The sequence below is a fragment of the Chionomys nivalis genome, chromosome 12, assembly GCF_950005125.1.
Source record: "Chionomys nivalis chromosome 12, mChiNiv1.1, whole genome shotgun sequence".
Taxonomy (NCBI): Eukaryota; Metazoa; Chordata; class Mammalia; order Rodentia; family Cricetidae; genus Chionomys; species Chionomys nivalis.
In genome coordinates this window covers 28,945,696-28,971,567 of record NC_080097.1, presented here as the reverse complement: position 1 = coordinate 28,971,567, position 25,872 = coordinate 28,945,696, and the positions used below count along the sequence as shown (strand labels likewise).

The window sequence follows — 25,872 nt, the reverse complement described above, 5'->3', positions numbered from 1 at the left end:
AAAAAATGCTAATGAAAGCATCTATAGATAACAGCCACAAATAAGAAATCTCAAGTGGAGTATAATATTATCTGCAATTCAATATAGATAGTTAACTCTGATTGCTGTGTAAGACCACAGCTTCTCAGGGAGAAAGAGGACGCAGTTTAAAAGTCCAAACAAATAAAAATGAGGACACGGGCAGAACAGATTTAAAGAGTCAAGCAATAATGAAAAAGAAACACTGGAGAAGTGAAGCTCCCTTATAAGAGAATGTGAGAATAAAAACAAATGTAGGCTGTAAGTGACGGTTTGGAGGAGGGCATTAGTTCCTAGAGGAAATGGGACACCATATGAAGGGAACCAGAAGGACAATGCATTAATGTCTAAACTGAAGGAAAGGTCAGAGGTATCCATGGTAGTTGGAATCTTCAGAGGTGATCATCCAAGTAAGGCACCACATAGAGACAAGAGCAGGGGCTACAGGAAAGAAACTGGGGAAATAACAGTAGAAGACAGGAAGACAAAACACACACAGACACAATAGACATAAAAACGGAGAGGTCAGGGGAGTATGAAACTGAGAAATCTGGTCTCACCAGGGACAAGAAATCCCTGCTCTTTAAAACGGAAAGCAACAATTACATCAAGTAAGGTTGGTAAACCTAGTACACTTGCAAGGAATAAAAACTAATGACTAATACTAGGAATTTTAAAAGGTCATTTCATAATGCCGACCCAAGTCACAACTATGGTAATGCTTCATGGCCAGCCCTCTACAGTCAAATACCTGTTGATTAAAACTTGAGTAAAACTGCATGTTTTATTTCTGTAAAATTGTCTCAGGACAGCAAGATGGCTCAGAAGGTAAAGGCATGTCCCATCAAGTTGATAACCCGAGTACAGCCCCTGGAGCCCACATGGAGGAGGAGGGGGTCAACTACCACAAGTTATCCTATGACCTCCACATCCCTGGCATGGTAAACATGTCCACATGCGCTTACTCAAATACCTCAATGAGAGAGAGAGAGACAGAGACAAAGAAACTCTCTCTATATGAAATATATGCAAAGTTGTTCTTGTCATTGTCCTCTAACCAATACAATATAATAGCTACTTATCAGGAATTTACGCTGGAAAGGAATACGGCCACAGCCAGGAGGGAAGGAAGACCAAGATAAACTACCAAGACTCACTTAAGGAAATAGATTATTTGAACAGTTTTTCATTTAGCAATAGATATTGCAAACAACATTGAGAAATAAGCACACAAATAGACAGTCAACATCATCAGGGAAAAGTGCGTCAATGTGTTTTAAGGTTAAGCATAAACATAGAACATGATACCTTCCCCCCCCCAATAAATGAAAATGTATAAGTGCATATTCATATAAGCAAATGCTCACTGTGACTATATTCACAAATTAACCCCAAACTGGGAAGAACCAAACCTGCTGTTGTATCAACAAAATAATGAGCCAGACACAGATGGACAATACTGTGAGACTTTATGTGAGTTATCAACCTGAACTGTAGTTCAGAGCTCTAAAAAGTATGGGTCAAGGCCCATGACAGAGAAGAACACTGGCCGCAAAAGAGCCCAGAGGGAACCTTCTGGGTACAAAAATGTTACATATTATGATTATACTTTATTCCTAATTATAAATACTTTCCAATTTCAGACTTTAACCTTCAAACTTGAATATCATATTATGTATATGTCAGACATCAACCTTATCATACCAACTTTTATAAATGCATGGCTTGCCAAGCACTTTGATTTAACTGTCCCTTGAAAAATATCTGTAAACAAAGATATCAAATCTTAAAAGCTAATTGCTTACACAAACTGGCACCACTAACTGGTGACAGTGCTGTCGCTGTAACCTAGCTCTCCAGCCAACAAAGAACAGACACTAATGGAAAGGCCCCATGACTTCCTATAGCTTCTCTGCAGGTCAGTGTTTGTTTTCTAGCTCTGGCTGTCATTTGTGGGTCATCAAATCCACTTAGTGTATTAGATCACCATTCTATTTTTTAAGTAATGGAGAAGAGTGAAGAAAAGTGGAAAAAATGAAGAGGAAAAGATCAGAGTTCATTACACTTAGAAACATCACATACTGGTTATAAAAACTTTGGTTTCAATTGAGAACCAGCTTAGAGGTTTATGTGGGCTGAGACACAAAAGCAAATGTTACACCTTACCATGGGTCCTAGTCAAATAGACGTTTGAAAACCAATGCTATAAGTCCAAAAATGGATAATGGAAAAATGGTAAAATGCATTTCTTTATGCAGTGACATAAAAGAAATAAGGTGTCCAGTCGGAACACTGAAAATGGCTGTGAAAAGGAAGTGAGAAACTATCCCTAAACTCCAAAAGCACTCAACAGGAAGGAGAGCTGGGGAGATAATTCAACATGAAGCACACGTCCATTCTCCCTACTTATGCTTTAATACCCGTCACCTCCTCTCCTTTCCCCCGCCCTCTTCCTTCTTCTGAGGAAAATCTTATAAAGCCAGGACTACACAAGGAAACAGTGAAGCAGCCTGATCGGCTCTCTTTTTTTTAAATGATTTTTATTGAGCTATATATTTTACTCCCCTCCCCTCCCTTCCTCTCCCATTCCCTTCTACCCTCTCTCAAAGTCCTCATGCTCCCAATTTACTCAGGAGATCTTGTCTTTTTCTACTTCCCATGTAGATTAGATCCATGTATGTCTCTCTTAGGGTCTTCTTTGTTGTCTAGGTTCTCTCTAGGATTGTGGATTGTAGGCTGGTTATTCTATGCTTTATGTCTAAAAGCCACTTATGAGTGAGTGCATATGATATTTGTCCTTCTGGGTCTGGTTCACCTCACTCAATATGATGTTTTCTAGCTTCATCCATTTGCCTGCAAATTTCTAGATGTCATTATTTTCTCCTGCTGTGTAGTACTCCATTGTGTAAATGTATCAAATTTTCCTTATTCATTCTTTGGTCAAGGGGCATTTAGGTTGTTTCCAGGTTCTGGCTATGACAAACAATGTTGCTATGAACATAGTTGAGCACATGTCCTTGTGGTACGATTGAGCATCCTTTGGGTAAACACCCAAAAGTGGTATTGCTGGGTCATGAAGAAGGTTGCTTCCTAATTTTCTGAGAAATTGCCATACTGATTTTCAAAGTGGTTGTACCAGTTTGCACTCCCAGCAGCAATGCAGGAGTGTTCCATTTACCCCACAAGCTTTCCAACATAAGCTATCATTGGTGGTTTTGATCTCTGCCATTCTTACGGGTATAAGTCAGAATCTCAGAGTTGTTTTGATATGCATTTCTCTGATGGCTATGGAGGTTGAGCACTTCCGTAAGTCTGACCTGCTCTCTTAAGTGTGGCAAATGTTCAGATCTGTTTTAAAGGGGAACTGCTCAAAAGCTACAGTTGGGGAAACCACCACTGTAATAATGTTTGTTCCTATAACAAGACTATTTCCTGCCAAATTCAATTCTGAGAACTCATGAAATAGCCCTGAAATGAGAAGCAGCTTTGCCATCCTTTAACAAAGCAACTTAAAGGGATAAGTTTATTTTTTTGTGTCTAGGAGAGGGGTGTGGCATATGTATTTATGCAGGTACACTCACCCATGCAGAGGCATACAGAGGCCAGCACCCAGGATTTACCTGTGTCCCGCCACTTGCCCTACTTTTGCATCCCTAGCACTAAGTTTGCACAGACTTATGCTTCCTTGCCCAGCTTCTGGGATCTAAAGCGATGTCCTCATGCTTGCACAGCAAGCACTTTCTCCTCTGAGCCATCTCCCCAGCCAAAGGGATGGAATTCTAACACTAATGCTGATTCAGTGCCAACGTTTCTAAGATACTGTTGCTTAAATGTATGGCCACAGGAAAATGTTATTCCTCTGATTTTTCTTGTGTTCTGCCCCCAAACAGCTATTCACATTAAGAGATTCTACATTAAAGCACACGTGGAGCATATATGCTTTGGAGAAATCAAAGTGTAATTACAAATATCCTGCCAACATTGTATCAAAGTGCCAGCAGCAATGCTTCCCTGAGCTCTAACACGCCAGGCTCCCTTTAAAGAGTTCTCAAAATATCCAGGCACCCATTCCCTCATCACAGCACAACTATCACGTGGTGCACATCCCCTGTACAGCCCAGCAGTGAATGTGGCACACTGCACACCAGGAGACAATTAGAAAAGAGACAAAAAGGACAGAGCTGAGAGCAGCGGCACTTCAATACGCTTCAGACTATACGGAACCCACCAGAACCCTAAGAGAAAGGAGTGAAGATGTAAGAAGCCCTGCTTTGCAAATAAGTGATAAAGGGAAAGCTTGGTTTCTCAATGCCACAGAGCGATGCAGAGGGCAAGTCTGACTGCCAACAGGGCTTTCATGACTCCAAGTGCACCGCTCTTTCCCTGAATCCATCAAGAACGCAGAAGAAAGAATCTGTTCTCCTGTTCAAGACAGTCAGGACATTCTCCACCTCAAAGACAACGAATGGAAACAGCTGCCCAAATCAGACCCCCAGGTGATAATTCTCTGCTAGGGAGACAAAATAAAGCACAAGATCAGAAAAGGAGGGTGTCAATGAGAACCTGCAGCAAGGATGTCCAGGTGAAAAGACCAGCGAAACAGCCAGGAGACAGCCATGTGCACAGCCAAGATGAAAGTAGAATCAAGGCAATGGTGACAAGCCAGGCCAATGTTCAGAACAAGTAAGGCAGGTCCTTAATATCAGATTCTAACACTTGCTAGAGACCTGGGCCAGGGTAGCTTATGCCTATAATATTATTGGTGCTCAGGGGGCTAAAGTAGGCAGACTGCTAAGAGTTTGCGATCAGTGACTTCTAGGCCAGCCTAAGCTACCTGAATAAAACAACACACAATTATTCTGTAAAAGGCAACATGTCAGGTACCAAAAAAAAAAAAAGTATGGCACACATATTGTCTCACTGTCTCCATCTTCCCAAAGTTTAAACTGGTGAGAACAGGTAATACTGAAGTGGTAAAGATACACTTAGCTACCAAGTATTTTGATTTGCCAAAGCCAGGCATAAGGCTAGAAGTAGAAGCAAGGAATGGGAGCAGGAAGGAGAAAACTAAGAAAGGTCTTGCTGGGGAGGAATGAGCCCATGTACATACCAGACACAAAGGATGTTTTCTAGAATGGCCTATTGAAGCCACTCCATGACTGTCTCTAAAACTAAAGACTGTGACTTTGTGTGCAAGGGTGGTCATATAACAAAAGGACAGGATCTGAGAAAAGTGCACTGTGTATAAAGTGTTAATAAATCTAAAAATATATTGGATGATTTAAAGTGAAAGGATATATCACGTCCAACCTGCAGCCTACAGATAGCTGCATCTAAAGACAGTATAAAGCAGTCCACAACAAAATCAAAAATGTCTTTAAAAGATTAGGGTGTGTGTGTGTGTGTGTGTGTGTGTGTGTGTGTGTGTGTGTGTGTGCAGGTAAAGGCCAGAGATCAACTTTGGGTGTCTGCCTCTATACTCTCCACCTTAATTTTTGAGACAGAGTCTATCACTGACCCTGGAGCTCACCAACAGGCAAGGTTGACTAGCCAGTGAGGCTTTCTGCTTATCTCTGCTGAAGCACCCATGAAGTTTTGGACAGAGATGCTGGGATCCAGCTTAGGTCTCGTGCTTATGTAGCAGGCAATTTAGAACTGAGCTATCTTTTTAACCCACAATATAAAATTTTCATTCTATTATGTTTTGTAACTTGAACATGTTTGATTAATAAAACATTATGAATGAACCTTGAAAATATTATCCTAAATGATGATAGTCATTCATTTTTAGTTAAAAATTACCAAAGACTCTTCGGATTATTTGAAATATCAAAAATATACAAATCATGGAGGAGTCTGGTGGCTACCCAGAGCTGGATGAGTTGAAGAGAAACAGGCAGTAAGTATTAACAGGCACAAAGCTTTCTTTTTTTTTAATTTATTTATTTATTTTTATTCTTTTTTAATTAAAATTTCCACCTGCTCCCCGTTTCCCATTTCCCTCCTCCTCCTCCCACATATTTCCCCCTACCCCTACACCCCTTCCCCTATCCCCACTCCTCTTCTCCTCCCCCCACTCCATTACCCCTCCCTCTCGATTCTTTTGAAGATATTGGAAATGTTCTAAAATAGACTATAGTGACGGGCAATTTGGGGAATACACTAGAAACCACTTAATTATAAACTTTTAGCGAGTGAAATGAATGCTGTGTAAATTGTATCTCAATAAAGCTATTACAGCACAGTACATTCTCATAAAATCAAAATATAAAACATAAAAATTCCAGTTCGTTTTATTACTGACTTTAAGAAGCCATTCATTTATAGAGGCTGAGTATGCACCTTGGGGGTTAACATGTTATCTAGTGAGCATTAGATCCTGATTTGATCTCACGGAAACAAAGATGGGGTGTGGGGAGAAGAAGAAGACATACATACAAAAATCAAAGCGACAGTAAAACCAAGTATACTTGTAGCTTAGTAGGCGTTCTTGGACAAGCTACTAAACCTGTCTCAGCCTCAATGTCCTGAACTGTAAAATAAAAATAACATCTACATGGCAGGGAGAGAAAACACTGCATAGTCTATGTCAGTGCTCCATATTGCTGTTGTTTTCTGACGAGGCTAGCCACGCTCCATCTGGTGCTACCATCAATGATAGAATGCATGGAGAATACTGCACAACCTAGCGAATAGGAGACCATACCATCAAAGTTTATCTAAGTTCATTCTTTGATATTTACAAGGGGATAAAATTACCTAACTGTGTCTGGGTGCATGTGCATGGAGGTCAAAGGTCAACTTCAGGTGTCTTCTCCTATTGCTCCCCATGTTACTTCAGGTAGAAACTGAACCTGAAGGCCACAATTAGACTAGTCTGGGATTTAGGGATATCTGTCTGGTGTTAGATGGCACATGACTATGCTCAAAGTTAACAAGAAAAATTCAAATATATACTCTTCTTTTTAATAAAAGACACTTTTCTTAGATACTACTCAAGAAAATATATCAACACCCTACTTCAATTTTTTTTAAAATCACTCATGTCAATATGTCTTTTTCATTTTAACACAGTTCCTTCTCCAGGTGTCAAAGCGAGCACCCTGGATCCTTCAGGTGGTAAACATCTTGACAGCTTACTCTTCCTGAGCGCTCTGTTTTAAGGTTGGTATCAGAAATGTTGAATACCAAACCTGGTCAGGGAGGTACTGAGTTCTCTCCTCTCGGTTGTGCTCAAAGATTCTTGGGGTTTTGTTGTTGTTGTTGCTGGTACTCCTGCCATTCCTTTATCATTAACCATGAGGTAACTTGTGTATGTGTACCGAAAGTGTATTTCTCAATATTCGGCTACACAGCTAAGGCAGCAATCAAATAGAAAGAGCCCTATTACTCACATGAATGTAAAGTAAAGCATGCCAACAGAATATCTAAAATACATGCATGGCATTTCAACGTGGCTTACTTTAATCAGCAACTACATTTTTCTGACAAGCTTCCTTGTCTTCAGCTGCTTTTCCTTCCTCTTTTGGAAGTATGCAATCCATCATCAAAGAATGAAACCTGATTTGAATGATTCAAAGTTGACTAACAATTTGCAATTAAGCAAAATTTTTATATTAACATATTGACTAGTCCTTTTCACAGCATGCAAGCAACAATTTAATGTATTTTACCAGTTCTAGCTCCTGTTTTAGCACTACAAACACATTTCTTGCACTTGCTGGTTTTGGCATTTTCAAGGATGTTAGTATAGCATGTCAAGGACAGTACATGGTTAGTTAAAATAGATAACAAAGGAAAAGTTGAGGATAGCCTTACCATATCATCTGTCAGTGTCCTAATATTTAAATGCTGCAAATGTGAGAAAAAAAATCATTTAGTAATTTATAATAGCTTTATTTTAGTTAATAAGTACATTGTACAATGCTAACTTGAAGGTAATTACATTCCTGTCAGGGCAATTAAAGTGTATTATATGTTGTCTTAATCTATTTCTCAAGAAGATGGACATTCTCTTGTATGTAATAGTTGTAAATATTTACTAAAATTACTTGGTTTTATGAAGCTAACAAAATAATAACCTAACCAGGGTACAATAAATATATTCACCCAATTAAAATTACCATTCAATATCCAGACATACAGTACCTAGATTTAAATGTAACTTTCAAAAAATGTTTTGTATTATAAAACACTGAAACTTTAAATTCACCATTAGTATGCAGCATAAGAAATAATGAAGTACTTTGCTGGCTTAATGAACTTAAATAATTCTAGTAACGATGAAGAATGCACTGGAATGATTATCTGCGTCTTTAGCATCACTTTGATGTATCACCAGTGGTGATGGCAGACACTTTTCAATTTCATTGCCAGCTTATTTGAGACCTCTTTTGCTGATTTCCTTACTAGACAAACAAGGCCACTTTAGAAAATGAATAAATTAGTTTCCCACAAAGCATAGTTCAAAAGAAGCAAGTATTTAGGAAGAAAAATATCTGTTTTAGTAATCAAGGGCAGGGCAGCAATTTGTATTCAGGTAGTTGTATTCAATTTCCAATTCTCCTTCCTTATTCATTGAAGCATTAGAGCTTTCAAAGACAGAAAGGGTCAAACATTTCTAAGTAAGAAACCAGATCTATTCATTTATGCTTATAAAAGAACATGTGCTAACAACTGTCATCTAACACATACATGCTACATAGTTAAATTCAACATTTATTGAACAGAATAAAATTTGTACTCATGTGGACTACTAAAACAGCTTCGTGGTCATTACATTACTGTAACGATGATCTTAACTAAGAACCTGTCGTGTAAACAGAACCCATAGTCTCTGCCTTCACCAGCATGTCCCTTCCAAAGGAAGAGAAAAACATAACTGAAAGACCCAGTGGTGTGGGAAGTCCTTCTGCATATGTGTTGCTTTTATTGGTTAATGAATAAAGAAGCTTTTGACCAATGGCTTAACAGAGTAAAGCCAGGCTGAAGGAGATTAGACAGAGTAGGCTGAGTCAGAGAGACATCAGGAGGCGACCTGTCAGCTGGAATCTTGCCAGTAGGCAATGAGCTTCATGTTAAAATATAAAACAAAGGACATGGGTTAATTCTAGAGGTAAGAGCTAGCTAGCAATACACTTAAGTAATTGGCCAAGGAGTGATTTAAATAATACAGTTTCTGAGTGATTATTTCAGGGTTGAGCAGTCGAGAACAAACTAACAGCTCCCACAACAACCCAGAAATAACCTGTGTATAACAAAAGAAGGTGGCCAGCCACTCCACCCAATTCCAGATTCAACTGCCTGCCGAATTAAAACTGCTTCCTTTGATCTGAGAATAGGAACTGATAACGCTGAACTATGTACTAAACTGTTTAAAATCTTGGCTTATAAACTATGACTTATAAAATAAGCCTGTGAAGTTCACAATCAGTGTCATCCCAGAGATGGATACTACAACTAAATACCAAAACTGCACAGTTCTCAAAGCAAGTGTAAAACCTACCTGCTATATGTGTGCCTTCCAAAACAACAGGGTTATGCACACTGACTTGGGTTAAACACATCTCCTTGCTACCCTACAATTACGACTCAGCTGGCTCCTAAGAGGCGTCATTTCAGGTACCTGTGGCACAGGAGGGATGCAGCAGTTTCTGAGAGTGACATGCCGTGTGGTCAAATTCATAAAATCAAAGTCAAGGAAATTACGTATAAAGCTGAAATACATTTAGAATAATATGCCACTTACTTACCCAATAGATATATTACCCAAAAAGGGATAGAGATAGATTTTTTTAAAGCTAACAATGAGAAGAGACAGTTTTAAGTGAACTAAGAGAAGTTTTAGAACCTAAAACCTGTAGAAGGTCAATTGTAGCAAACTTTCTTGGCAGACTATCATTGGACTGCCAGCCTCCAAACAATGACCCAGAGACTTATTATTATGAAAGCTTCGCCTTAGCTTAGGCCTTTTCCCGACTAGCTCCTATAACTTAATTAACCCATCTTATTTAGTCTATATTCTGCTATGTGGCTTGGTTACCTCTCCTTATTATGGCACTTATGACTTGCTCTAAGTCTGCTGGCGAAATTCCCAAGTTTCTCTCTCTCTGCCTAGAAGTCCTGCCTATTCTCTCCTACCTAGAGATTGGCCATGTAGCTACTTTTTAAGCCAATTAGAAGGCACGTTAGGCAGAGACACATCTTAACAGTGTAAGCAAATATTCCACAACAGTCAATATGTTGTTGACCCCTGTAATCAAAACACTTGGGAGACAGAGGCTAAAGGAGCTCATAGCCAGCCTAGGGTACATACTGAGCTACAGGAGACTACATATGTTTTAGGTTTTATCTTTAAAAAAAAAAAATCAAAGTAGAAGACATAAAATAATAACTGAAACTTACGTGATAAATCAAGAAGATGCAAACATCTAAGAAAAATACATGTATCTGTCTTCAAAGATCAAAAACTGGACAGCCTTTTAAACTAGAATTATATGTTGAATGTGTTACTACACAACTGTTTAGTCCAGCACTTGGGAAATAGAGGCAAGCGGACTATAAGGCAAAGGCCAGACTGGGCTACAATACCAAATAAGCTTAAATAGATAAATGAGTTGTACTCACAACTTTCATTGAAAGGGGCAATCACTCATGTAAAGTCAGGTATCTTTTTCCATCTTTTTCATAGTTCTGGGTTTGTTTTGTTTTGTTTTCTTAAGCTACCTCACTGCATTGGCTTCCAATGTGATTTAAATACTTACTCAAAGTGTGACCTTCCTCCTAGATGACATAGACATGTATAAACCCAGATACAGCATATTATTATATACAGGATTTTATGCACAGGAAAAAATGTAATGAATCAAAACAGAATCATAAAACGGGTAGGAAACACAAAAAAAGAAACCTCAAGAGACGTAGCTATCAGAAGCAAAAGTAGCTATCTGCGAGCCTGAGGAAAGAAAGGAAGCCACTAAGGTCAAGTTTATTACCCCATTCTTCAGAAAAACCACTTCCCTATCAATTCTCACTTCCAGGAGGACAAGTCTGGAGGGTTCTGAATTATGGCAAAGGCACGAACCAATGAGAAGCCTGGAGATATTGACTGACTAGGGAACAGCTAGAAAATTGACCTTGGAAATCTATATCAAATAATAAAGTCAGGTGGGCGGTGGTGCATGCACCTTTAATCCTAGTATTTCGGATTCGGGAGGCAGAGGCAGGTGGATCTCTGGATTTGAGGCCAACCTAGCCTACAGAGTAAGTTCCAGGACAACTAGGGCTACACAGAGAAACCTTGTCTCGGAAGGGAACAAAAGCAATAAAGTCAAAAAAAAAAAAAAAAAAAACTTCATTTCAAAATGTGAGTTTCTCAAACACAATTATTTGCCTTGTGACCAATGAAACTCTAAATAGATCTAAGCACTGAAAAATTTCCCCTAAAACCTGTAGTATCCAAAAAACAGCTTGCTTAAAACCTAAAGGAAAAACACATAAGCACCACTTAGCAAATACAAAAGCTGTAACATGTGATAACTCTCCATGAGATGCTTGACTGTCATGTGTGTGTGTGCATGTGTGTGTGTATGTGTGTGTGTGTGTGTGTGTGTGTGTGTGTGAGAGAGAGAGAGAGAGAGAGAGAGAGAGAGAGAGAGATACATGGAACATAAATATGTGGACACATGTGTGCTGCAATGGGATTTAGGGTCACAGGACAGCCTCAGGTGTGGGTCCTCCCTTCCACCTTATTTGAGGCAGGGTCCTTTTTCATAATTGTGTACACCTAGCTAGCGTAGGAGCTTCGGGAGAGTCTCCTGTCTCTGCTCCAACCCCCATGCCAGGCATCAAGGTAAAAACACTAGGAAGTACAGACTCACAGTATCTCACCTGGCTTACATGCCTTTTCTCGACCCAAAGTCCTGTTCTCAAAGCAGCACTAGCAGCATTTTAACTACTGAAACATCTCCCCAGTCCTCAATTTAATATTCAATTCAAGTCCTATCATTAGGAACCTTACACTGACTAGAGGCCTGTGGATTTGGCATATACACTTAGAAAATGAAGACCATGGGGCTGGAAAGATGGCTCAGAGGTTAAGAGCACTGACTACTCTTCCAGAGATCCTGAGTTCAATTCCCAGCAACCACATGATGGCTCACAACCATCTGTAGTGAGATCTGGCACCCTCTTCTGGTGTGTGAGAAGCGGAATGTTGTACACATAATAAATAAATAAATAAATTGTAAAAAAAAAAGAAAAGAAAATGAAGACCATTTACTGACTTGAAGTTGCTGAGAGCCAAAGAGAATGATTAGCACAAAATCCTCAGAGAGCTCTGTAGGGTTCTGGGCTTACTTCTGGATACACAAAATGAAATGGGTATGTCCTTAATTGTTGGTTGGGAGAGATTAACAAAGATAGCTTCCTTATACTAATACTGTAGGTGCTGACTAACCAAGACACCTTTAAATGAAGCAGTTACACTTCAGAACCAGCAAAATGAAGCAGTTACACTTCAGAACCAGCAGTGGCCTATAACATCTTCCTGGGGAAGGTCAGAACTGCATGTGTCAATCAATGCATGAGCAGCACTGCGAACATCGACTCCAAGAAGGAAAAGTTAAGGATTATTAAGTGGAAGCAACTAAGAACATGGTTAAAAAACTAATAAACCAATGTTAATTATTAGGGTTATATACACCCACCCAAAAAAAGTAAATAAAAAGTAAAGAGCATACTGCTTTAGACATTTATGTGACTTTTGAGGTTTCAGATTTATGACTTAATGTGTTTTTAATGCTTTATGGCAGTGGACCAGAATAACATTACTGATACTAAAATACACATGGCTTTGTTCACATGACCACTGGTAATTGGCTAAGTGGTAACTGAAGGCCATTAGGACTCTTTTCCTAAGGCAAAAGCTCACCCTTTTTTCTGTGATCCTGTGTTCAACTTGCTAAAAAGTAAGGGGCATGACTTACAGATAGGTAACAATGCTTTCTACTAATGACAGTTCCTAGGACAGATGGTCAAGAGGGTCACTGTGGTATTAAAAGAGAAAAAAGAAGCTTTTATAGGATTTTCTTCAAAAGAACATAGGATCCAAGAGAGAGGAGAAAAAGCAGAAACACAGAACATAGGTCTCTATACTCCCATTTAAGCAATGCATCAAAACTTTTATTGAAGATAGTGCACGCTGTCAAAAGATGGATTTAGAACTTTTAGAGCATTCCATTAAATGCTGTGAATATCAAGAGGAATAAAGACACAGTTCCTCCCCGTCAACATTTAAAAGACAATGACAGAGACAGATAAGTTATGTAATATACAAAGCACCACCATGCACACCCCAGAGGAAAGTGCAAACAAAAAAGATTCGAAGCTATAGTCCAAACTTTGGCAGCCTTTATTGTTAGCACATGCAGCCACCAGAGCAAATAATCTCCCCTTTGCTGTCATTAAGAGCATGAGAGCCACCAAGTGTCAGACTAGCAGGATAAATGTGCTGCTTTCAGAAATATGTACACTTGTACAATACAATTGAATCCATTCCCTTTCAGGACACAGCTGTAAGAATGCCCCCAAAGAAGCTGGACTCGGGTATACTTTTTGGAACGAGACTTCAGATCAGTTGGTTTCCAGCCCGGCTATGTGCACAGCAATCACATCATGCCTTTGAGAAAGTAAATTCCAAAGCCCCAGTCTCCTCGGGTTCTGTGTCAGTAGGTCAAAGGTGGCACTTAGGAACTCGTGTGCCCAGTGTGTACTCTGGTAACGAGGAAGCTCACCCAGGCCCACATGAGCCATTCTGCTCCAGCACTGACCCATACAACATTGCCTGCACCTGCCTCTTTGAATTTTTCATAAAACTTGATTTAAAAACTTGTAAGCAAGTCACAGGAAGGATACAAAAAGGGAGGACAAAAGAATTTCAAGGAAGTGAGAAAGGGGGAACTAGAATAGTTAGGACAGGCTCTGACATCAATTCAGGGCAGATACCAATCAGCCCCCAGAGAATTCAACAATGTCTGCCATATAAGATGAACTATCAACTCTCACTCTTTAATGCTTACCCGATTGCTAAGGTACATTCAATCTCATAAGAATACATTTACTAAAATCTGGAGAAGATGGCTGAACAGTTAAGTGTGTGTACAGCTCTCCCAACATCCAATCAGGTTGCTCACAACCACCTCTAAACTCCAGTTCCAGAAAATCTGAACCCTAATTTAGACTCTGTGGGAGCCTGCACAGATCCACACAGACATACACATAATTTAAAAGGGGTAAGTAAACCTTAAAAACAAGAACAACTTAATACCTAAATATTGAAGATTACACCAAATTATACTGTGAGAGGGCATGGGGACACACGCCTGTAATCCTAGCATTCCAGAGACAGCTGAGTTTAAAGAGCAAAAAGAAAACAGACATATCACTATTTGGCTCACAAAATACGAAACAGCAGCCTTTTTTCCCAGCAAAGTAATGCCTGGAGGGGACCAAGTATCAGTCTCCTAATCATAATCTACGGTTGGAGACTGTACGTGCTGTTCACGTCTGTTTTGAAGTCCATACTAACCCTTGACACCAGAAACAAGACTTTAATGTTGACTTTGACCTAATACCATTTCTAATCCACATGGCTGTGTTTATCTTACTGTCAACACCAATTACAACGAGTATGAAAATAAAATATGACTTCTAACCATGTCACTAAATACATCTACGGGGTCATGTCCCAGGTAATCACAGAACTACAGAACAGATGTGAAAATATCATTCTGCAAGGTCTCTGGATTTAACATCTCAAAAAGGTCTAAAAAGAACACCGATGCTTCCCTACCCCTTAGGACAAGAGTAAGACTGGCTCTTTGATACCAGGAAGAACTTTTCAGTTGACTAGCCCTTTGTGTGGCTGTGGAACATGTTTTTAGTCTGTGTGGTGAAAAGTCAGAGAGGAGACGTAGAAAATTTTGCTGCAGTCTTTTAATCATTCATGCACACTGTAATCCTGACTGGCTCACACCATCCTTAACCAGGCTTCTCTTCTGTCCCAGAGAGGACCAATGTCTCCCTTCTCCATAGGCTCTATTCTGTGGAAGAGGAAAGATCAGCTTTCAGAAAGCAGCATCCAAGAGGCTCCAGAAGAGGCTAGAACAGACGCCTTTGTATTTGGTGCAGCAGAGTATTCAAAATGAGCAAAGGCTGCCACATTCCTGAGAGGGAAGGCCCACACCTCCAGAAAAAAACAGCTAATTTTAGAGCATCTGAAATACCGTGAAGCTTACCCAAGCCATGCAGTCCCTGCCGTAATTCTTCAGCCTCCTAGGCTTTGGTCCAAATCAGGAATTTAGAGTGACTATTCCCAAGGCCAACACAGTACCACATGTATTGTTTCACATACACCCGGGAAGGATCTTGCTTATATCCCAGCATCACCCGAAGAAAATCTGATTAGACTGACTGAACAACTGAGTATAAAGCATACCTCATGCATGCATGAACTGCCTTTTCAGAGCTGATTCCCTACAGTAGGATACCTTGCTCAGTCTTGATATAGGGGGGAGGGTCCTGGTCCTGCCTCAACTTGGTATACCAGACTTTGTTGACTCTCCAAGGAAGGTTCTCAAGGTGGATGAGTGGGTGAGATAGGAGGAGGTAGGGCCAGGAGGGGGTAGGGAGAGAGAACTGGGGTTAGTATACAAAATTAAAAGAAAAAAAAATTTAAAAAGTATATCCCATACACATTCTCTGTAAACTGCAAATTCTACTGAAAGTTCTATTGAGAAGCAGCACACGGGATCAAAGGTTTAGACATAAGTATGCATCATTGCAATAGTACTTTACATAGCTAAAATTGTAATCCATGTAGTTTTTCCCAAAGCAAGAGAAAGAATGAATCATAGTGTTGGTGCACAAAAGCCCTGCTCTGCTGGCCACATGGCAGAAGTCAAAGAGTCGAGAAGCAAGGGAAAGAACATCATGGTAAAGTAACTGAAATCAGATGATGGCAGAGACTAGCATCCCTGGAGACCACTTGGGAGGAAAGCTGATTCACAGTTTATGTAAGAGATGAGTGTCAGGTGGGTGGGTACCTTCTCACCTGTGCTTAAATGAAACATATCTTAATCACCTACTCACAAGGTCTCAAGAAGCAAGATTATGTTCCTCAGCCCAGTCTTGCCAGTGATTAGGTTACATAACATGATGGACAGGCTGAGGGGGCTGGGAGTAGCTGCACTGCTGTTATCCTGTTGATCACTCAACTTGTGGTAACAAGCATAGTTTGTGTAAGTAATGAGAAGACAGGGGCCAGATGAAGTTAGATATGGGAGTTGTGGGGCACAAGATATGATCTCAATGTTCTGCTTCAGTAGCCTCCCTGTATGGTTACAGTACAGCAAATGTTTGCAATACATGGGGGGGGGGGTGCATTTTAAACTATATGCAATATAATTTCGACTTTATTGATGCTGTTTTATATATCTAGGATGTGAAATTTTGAAGCATGGTTTTCATAATCTTCCGCATTAGCCCAGCTGCCTGCAATGCACATTTCTACAATAAGAAAAGCTCTAAGTTACCATAGATAATACTTTTCATACTGGATCAAAAATATAGTGTTTCCTTTAGAAATAAAAATGTGCATGCATTAGTAAAAGAATAAATGGAGATCTAAAATATAAATCTAATAAATGACAGAAGCACAGATTCTTTAATAGGCTGAGTTTTTAATGCATATTTTCCAGTGCGTCAGAATATATTAAGCACATTATTCATTTCTTTTTTAATTCACATATATAAATTAACCAATCTCAAAAAGCTCCTTGGTTCTGTGAATTATTGATGTTGTCACCTGCTAGAGACTTAATTCCAAGAAAAATATACGAATCACTACATCACAAGCACAAATCCTTTTGACACAAATTCAATTTCTGTGGCAACAATAATATATTGACTTAGCTTATTTTTCTATTTTATGACACTTATTAATGGTATATATAAAAGAAATCTATCATTTTCCTTATTGTAAATGTAAACGACATGATGCCATCTTGGGAAAGTTAAGGTGAACATCAACATGCTCACTCTACTTGTTAATGCAATAACATAAATGAGAACATGATTTCAAAATATAAAAGGCAGAAAATAAGGTTCTTGGAGACTTTGTCTCATAATACTGATGTTTCTATCATACATTATAACCAGGTTGTCAACATGTGCATGACAGTACATTAAATTGAGGAGCACCTACTCCCACCCCAGGACCTTATAACCAAAACAGTACAAATAAAAAGTAATCAAAGTGCAGAACAAGGGGTAAGTCCTCTAAATACAGTGTCCAATGAAAAAAAAAAAAAGAGTTCCTACCAGCTAATGATATACACTTAAATATGTGCCAATTAACATACAAACATCTAAAACAAAAGTCAAATGCAAAGTTTCAAGTGTGCAATATAGAAACCCATTCTTCTTAAAGAATGAGATTCCTAGAATATTTATTTGTTCATGTAAATGTCTATTAAATATTACTATATTCTGACAAGGTACTCAGCAATAAAAGTGGTTTTGTTTTCTTGCTGTTTACCCTACAAAAAATTGTTTTCTATTGGAGAAACAGATGTAAAAGCTATAAGTAAAATCATGGAAATTGTTGGAAGGTGATGAGTACTCTGTGAAAGGACAAGTGGTGGTTTGACTGCAAAGAGAACCTCGAATCTAGGAAGGAGGGGTGAATACTGCTTTTTTAAATATAAGGAATGGGGGCCGGAAAGACAGTTTAATAATTAAGAGCTCTGGCTTGTTTTTCCAGAAGGCAGGGGTTCAATTCCCAGCATCCACATGGAAGCTTACATCCTCCTGTAATTCCAGTTTCAGGGAATCTGACAGCTTTGTCTCCTGAGAACACCTGTACACCCATGTGCAGAGCCATACAGTGTAGGGGGAGCCCAGCCAATCACCTTGCTTGTAGGGCGGGATCCCCTGAGGATATTATTTACTTATAAATATTGCAGGTGCTCCCTGCCTCCCCTTCTTCTGTTTTCCTGTTCTCCGTGGGAACCTCAGTCTTGTAAGTCCTTCCTTTATTAAAGCTGAATATTTTATTATAATTTCTGTCTGCCGTTCATTTACGCTGTAACAATACAGATTCCCACATAAATTAAAAATAAATATGGGAACTGGGACTAAGTGTAAATATGATTTTAAAAAATACATAAAAAAGATAAGGAAATGTTACAGGTGTGTTAAAAAGTTAGCTATGTACATATGGGAACAAGTTTTTAGAATGCAAGGAATAGCCACAACAGGGGCATTAAAAAGAAATATGGCAAGCTGGCTGAGTTCAATTCCCAACAACCACACAGTGGTTCATAACTGTCTATAAGAGATCTGGTACCCTCTTCTGGCATGTAGGCATATATCAAGGCAAAACAGTGTATACATAATAAATAAATAAATCTTTTTTTTAAAAAAAAAAGGAAGGAAGGAAGGAAGGAAGGAAGGAAGGAAGGAAGGAAGGAAGGAAGGAAGGAAGGAAGGTGGCAGCTGGGCAGTGGTGGTGCACACCTATAATTCCAAGAGACAGAGGCAGGCCAGCCCAGTCTACAGAGCGAGTTCCAAGACAGCCAGGGCAACGCAGAAAAATCCTGTACCAAAAAAGCATGGATGGATGGATGGATGGATGGACGGACGGACAGGAGAGGGAGAAAGAGGGGGAGAGAGAGAGAGAGAGAGAGAGATGGAGGGGTCTGGAGAAGTTAAAGGCTAGGCTTACAACCAAAAATATAAAAAATATGGCAGGAATCGGTAACAGACAAGCCAGTGTACAGACTAAAGCACACAGCAAAGGCAGCAGTAGCTCAGTCCCAGACCAACTGAAGGACGAGGGCTTTTACTCTTCTAGTCACCAATAGTGTGCATGTTCAAAAAACACTGTGCACATAACCAACTTAAATAATACATAACAGTCGAATAAAATCATTATATTATATAAGTTCCACAGTATGAGATTGTTCCTGTGCTTAAATAATCATTTACTTCAGGGCCTTTTAAGCTGCTTGTTTGTCCAGAGACATTCACTGCTTGTTTGGTTACGCTTCCAGAGGCATTTACTAAAGACATTAGAAATGCTCCCCAAACACTAAAAGCCAATAACAGCAATTTTGGGACAAACTCAGCTAATTCTGTAAACAAAACTGGTTTTTAATACAGGATTAGTCCAAAAGGCATAAGGAACGGACAAGCTTGTTTAAAGAAAAGAGGGTAAGGGAAAAATACTTAACAAATGTCTAAACATAGTCCTTGGGACTATGAGCAATATTTCTAAGAAGTTCTCGCTCATATGTTCACACTGAGAGCCCTGGCCATGAGGACTCCAGAAAGCCCAGCACCAGCTATTGTTTGGCCCTGCTCCAGCTCTAACACCTCTCTTTTGCATCAATCCCAAATTACTGAAGCATCAGCAATTAGTCCTCTCCTTAATAATTCCATAGGTGGTCTTGTAAACCTTTCTGGAAAAAGGAAGATACCCTAGAGAGATGTTTATGCTCCCTCTGGCTATCAGACTCTTGAAATAATAGATCACCCCCATATATTGGAAGTTCCCCAGGAATCTCTTCCTGGGAAAGGAAAAGGCTGAAGCCAGGGGAAAATCTGAGATCTCATAGATCACCTTGCTGGATAGACTGGATTCAAGACAATGGAGGGCAGGACCACACTTTGACAATGACAGCAGACATTTGAATATCTTTTGCCTAATTTAAACCTAAGTCTCACATCTGTACCCCAGCAGTAGACTTGGAGAGGAGTAGTTATGAAACCTCTTGTCTCCTCTTCCCAATACGGCTATATCAAATGAATCTTTTTCTGCTTGCAGTATAAATTGGTCTATTGAGGATGAGTAACCAGGACCTAAGTGCCGGAACCCAAGTTCTAATGCTACCAAATCCACTAAGAGGACCTACTTCATTCTCTCTGCGCTCTAAGACCATCATGCCAGGTCCACCCCTCTGTTCAGGCTGCATCTGTCACCCTACAAGCAGTCCCACTCACCCCTCAAACCCCCCTGCTTCAGGAGGGCTGCCTAACCTCCTGTTATCAAATGTGCCTTTTTTTTAATATTTATTTATTTATTATGTATACAATGTTCTGTCTGTGTGTATTCCTGAAGGCCAGAAGAGGGCACCAGACCTCATTACAGATGGTTGTGAGCCACCATGTGGTTGCTGGGAATTGAACTCAGGACCTTTGGAAGAGCAGGCAATGCTCTTAACCACTGAGCCATCTCTCCAGTCCTTAAAAGATTTATTTATTATGTATACAACTTTCTGCCTCCATTTATACCCACACGCCAGAGGAGGGCGCCAGATCTCTTTACAGATGGTTTGGAGCCACCATGTGGTTGGTGGGAATTGAACTCAGGACCTCTGAAAGACCAGACAGTGCTCTTAACCACTGAGCCATCTCTCCAGCCCCTCAAATGTGCCTTTTTGATAAATATCAACCTTCCATGAATTGTGACAGAGGACTATGGGTCAGTAGGCTGAAGACAGGTGCCTGCAATGTTACTGAAGAACTTTGGGTGACTGTCCAGGTAGCGAGATGTCTCTGTCAATTCTAGAGTTTTGGAAGTTGCTTACAATGCACTTCCTGTTAATTTAGGTAATATTATATCCTTCTGGGGTCTCTGAAGAAGTTAAAGAATAGATAGTTATAATTATAGTTTTCCTTAGTTATGAAAAAAGATAAAGTAGATATAAATATTATAACTAATTTTTTTGATACCTGTTTTGTTATATGTAATTTTACTATGTTAAAGCCTTCCTTTTTATTTAAATAGAAAATGGGAAATAGCGTGGGAAATCCTTCTGTCTATATGTAGCCTTTATTGGTTAATGAATAAATGTTTTGGCCAGTGACTTAACAGAATAGAGCTACGCGGGGGAAACTAAACTGAATGCTGGGAGAAATTAGGCGGAGTTAGTGAGAAGCCATGTAGCCATAGCAGCTGGGGACAGATGCTTGCAGTAGAGCACAACCTCGTGGTAACACACAGATTAATGGAGATGGGTTAGTGTGGGATGTAGGAGCTAGTTGGGAATATGTTTAAGCTATTGGCCAAACAGATTTCTGTGTGATCATTTCAGGAGTCTGGGCAGCTGGGAAACGAACAAGCAGCCTCCCAACTACATATATACATCTGTATATAGTGGATAAAATGCTGATTTGTTTGCATTATGCACACCATCCCTTCCTTTGAACGCATGTCATGAAGGTGGGTCCAGTAGCCTTCACTGGCCACAGCTAAACACAGGACAGAATAGAAACCCAAGCAGTGTCAGTCTAATTCCCCTCGCCTCTGGACACGTGTGAGAGTCATGGAAATCAGTCTCCTCTTCCACTGACCATGGGTATAGAGGCATACCTGGACCTGAGAGACCTCAGACCTGGCTATATGAGTTAAAAACAGTGCGAGTCACATTGTCCAGAGGAACAATGGAGAAGCAGATGCCTGGTGATGAACAAAGTTAGACTGCACGGCTGATGAGGGAAAGGTGAGAAGATGCTCACTTTCAGTTCTCGGCTGGAGGTCACCATTCCCATCCCTGAGCTTAAAAGAGACACCACACAGTGACCTGTTCCTCTAAGGCAAATGGCCCTAGACTATATGAATCCACATTTGTTAATAGTCCTGGGTTCTCATAGGACACAGCCTACGTTTCCATCATTATGGCCCCTACTCTCTGTGTACTCACTGCAATTACTGATATGCCAGGCTCCCTACAGAACAGTTACCATCCCCATCTCAGAGGTCAGAAAACTGAGCGGCAGAGCTGCTAAGTGGCCAGTCTAAGGATGGAATCAAGGTCAACTATAAATCAGGTCTGGGCTCATTCCCTTTCCCACTGTCCCTCGCAGCTGTGACAGACCACCACAGTCACACCCAGACAGACAGTCAAGATGAGGCAGTTTCTGAACTAAAGGGCAAAGAAAAGTGAAATCAAAAGACTTAGGATAATCACACCTCCAAATGCTTATTAAGTAGTAACAACTCTGGGACCAAGGATGAGAACTGCAGGGAAAGGCACAGAGTCCCTGCAGATGGACTGGAACTGATAAAAACGCACACTTTATGAGAAAATTTCTCCCTTTGATGAAGTTGCTCTCTGAGGTAAATAACAAAAATAAAATGAATATCTGACATTTCTTTATTTCTCACATATATGCACATATATTTTATGTGTCAATTTCTTCTGAGATCAAAACCTTCCATCTTGAAGAAAAACACATTAAGATACAGTATGTTGGGTACAATGGTTCCTTTCCTGGGGTGAGGAGATGTTTGTTGATGTCTCCCCAGGAATAATATCACATAACACTATGTGTTACTTAAGCTTTAGTGCAGAGTACAATCCCTACTGTACCTTTCTGATTCAGGATAAAGCAGAAGCCACAGAAATAACCACATTTCAACATAATATTTTTTTTAAAAAATCACCTCAATAACTAATTAAAGAAAATTAATTTTTAAAATTTTGATAGTTTGAAATTAACTAAACTATCACCAAGTGTTCTTGCCTAATTTGACTAATACTTTTATTTCTACCCTCAAAATTGTTGAATCACTTAAACCAAATCAAAACAATTACACATTTGCAAAGTGAATACCTTAATAAAGCAGGGGAAAGCACATTTTGAGTTCTTCATATACTTCCAATATTAATAGCCCTGGTTGTATTTAAATCTTTTAGTTCTACTAATCAAACAGGATATAGATAGAGAGAAAGCCCTGAAACTAGCAAGCCACTTGTTAGGTCTGGAATATGAAGACCTATGGAACACAGAACTTCCCCTGAAGGGTCTTAGAACTCCTACAGCCCAGCAATGCATCAAGTTTGAGGACAATGTGGGCTACCTAAGATGCTGTCTCTGGGGGCATCTTACATTAATAAACTTATAAAAAATAAAATAATGCTTACTGATGAAATAAAAAGGTAATAATGTGTAGCATAAACACTGAAAAAAAATAGAGAGGCATGACCAGAGAGTGACTTAAAACTCAGGGCTCAATCACACTGCCAATCAATCAAGTCTTGTTCCCTGCTGGGACACCTCAGGAAAGATCCCAGGCCTCTTCAGATCTATGTGAGAGTCCTGCTTCAAAGTAGTGTGTGAGGGAGGAGTAAGTGATTAAGACAGAGCCCGGCGCAGGGTCAGAGCAAGGTGGCCGCAGCACCAATGATCATGTGCCTACAAATGTTCAAACCCATACAATAGGGCCAGAAGGTCAAATAGCGGGAGGGGGTTTCCACCAGGATGCAGCAGTCAGGTTCAGCACTGTGGTGACTGCCAGGTTCCTCCAAGTGTGGAGATCTGAGGCAAGACAAGGGATCCAAAGGTCACTTTATCTATTCATATTTTACCCTATGGTGAGGTCGGAAGAAGTAAGGAATTTGAAGGGATGCTGGATCAAAGAAAGCTCCAGGGTTACCTCTGTCTCGGGAGTAGGGGTTTAGTAAGAAACAAATGTTGACAGAGGAAGGTGGCAGAGAAAGAAAGAGAGGCAAGGTCAGGGGCCAGACAATGATATTAAGAAGAAAAGAAGGAAAGAGGTCTAAGGCCTAAACTTAATCTTATGTGTCCCACTCCAGTGAAGGGCAGAGTGACTAGACACAATCCCAGTATCTGACAGGAAAGAATGAAGGGGAAGAGAGGACGCGGGGGAGTAAGAGGCAAAAAGGTGAAAATGTTTAGTAACAGAGTTCCTGTCAGATCCCCTTCACCATGATCAGGTCTGCATGCCATGCTACATTCATAGTGATGAGACTGCCAATGCTCTGAAGTGTCCTAAAAAAACAGCAGAACTCGTAAAAGGTGTCTCATATGAACTGGTAAGCACTATGCCTAACCTGTCATAATAAACTTTAACCCAACTAATCTTTACAACAAACTACAGATATTGATCAAGTCCATCTCACAGATAGGAAACTGGAAGCTCACATACAGATTAAGAATTCCACCTAACCAAGATCAAAAACACTGATGACAACTTAAGCTGTAGAGAATGTAGGATAACGGGAACACTCCTCCATTGCAGGTAGGAGTGCAAACTGGTACAGTCACTTTGCATATCATATGGTGATTTCTCAGAAAATTAGAAAACAACCTTCCTCAAGACCCAACAATACCACTTTTGGGTATATACCCAAAGTATGCGCAATCATACCACAAGGACATATGTTAAACTATGTTCTTAACAGCATTATTTGTCATAGCCAGAACCTGGAAACAACCTAAATGTCCCTCGACCAAAGAATGAATAAGGAAAATGTGATACATTTACACAATAGAGTACTACACCACAGGAAAAAAAAATAATATCTTGAAATTTGCAGGCAAATGGATGATCTGGAAAATATCATATTGAATGAGGTACTACAGACCCAGAAAGACAAAGATAGTATGTACTCACTCTTAAATGACCTTTAGACATAAACCAGCCTACAATTCACAATCCCAGAGAACCTAGACAACAAAGAAGAACCTAAGAGAGACATACATGGATCTAATCTACATGGGAAGTAGAAAAAGACAAGATCTCCTGAGTAAATTGGGAGTATGGGGATCATGGGAGAGGGTAGAAGGGGAGGGGAGGGGAGAAAAATATATAGCTCAATAAAAACAATTTTTAAAAAAAAAAAAAGAATTCCGCCTAAGCCTAAATCACAGTTGTTATGGCTGGAGCTCCAAAGCCATAGACCAGGACAGTCATGAAAACTTCTGGTAGTTTTGACGTGCCTTGGCCCAACACCACTAGAGCCTTTTATAAAAAGAAAAGGACATTTAGGCTATCTAAATTACATTTAAACTTAATTAATCATGAATGAATTAAGGAACCAAGTAGTATAAAGTTACAAGGGTAACTTGGATTCTCAATTAGGCAAGCATTCAGATTCTACAAGACTATACCATGCACCTCAGACAAGGGGACCCTCAGGCTTGCGAGCATATATAGAAAGGAACTGAAAGCTTGTTGAAGGTAACATATCAATAAGAACAAAACTCTCTTTGACGGGCGACTGACTGAAGTTAGAACACGATTTTAATTGGAGACCTTCACCCTTTATAAAGAAATGAACCTGTCACATTGGATTTCTGGATGCAGATTATATGTACTCCATTTTTTATGTTCATTTCCCAGGCTGTCAAATTATTCATTAAAAATGAATTGTAATTGTCATTATGAATTGAATTCTATCCAAAGTTTCAATAAACAAAAACAGTTTAATTCTAACGTCCATAATTAATGTCACCAATGTGAAAACCTTTTATTTAAAAATGGAACATTAGAAGGTTTTACTTAATGATACAAATACACAGCCTACTTTGGGAAAATGAAGCAATTAAAGACAAAACTCCCCATATCTTAGGGAAATAGTCCACAATAAAATTAGTCAAATAGAGACAGGAGAGGTAGTACATGCCTGTAATGCTAGCGTTTGGAAGATAGAGGTAAAAAGATCAGGAACCCATGCATGCCCAACCTTTGCAGTACAGTGAGTTCAAAGCTAGTTTAGACCATATTAGACATTGTCTCATATAAAGTTAATTTAAATTAATCAGATAAATGCATTATAAATCTCACAATTAATCTATGTAACACACCTAAGGTTTTCAAAATACTCTACAGCATAAGTCCTTGAAGGAAGTGGTGGCATCTGAACTTGCACTTAGCTATTCTTTAACATATGAAGGCATGCCTTGGATCTCACCTACCTCAACACAGCTCAAATCCCTCAGCACAAAGAATGCACTCATTTGATACATTAAATCGTTGCCTCCGTC

The 25,872-nt window shown here is 39.6% G+C and overlaps 1 protein-coding gene across 1 annotated transcript in view; it reads right to left on the bottom strand.

Annotated features, from left to right (window-relative positions):
* Positions 1–25,872, bottom strand: part of Diaph3 (diaphanous related formin 3) — a 467,044-nt gene that overhangs the window by 432,968 nt on the left and 8,204 nt on the right. Inside the window, exon 2 of the mRNA XM_057786074.1 lies at positions 7,837–7,869. Within this exon, the coding sequence (XP_057642057.1) occupies positions 7,837–7,869 (33 nt within the window). The remainder of the gene's footprint in view (positions 1–7,836; positions 7,870–25,872) is intronic.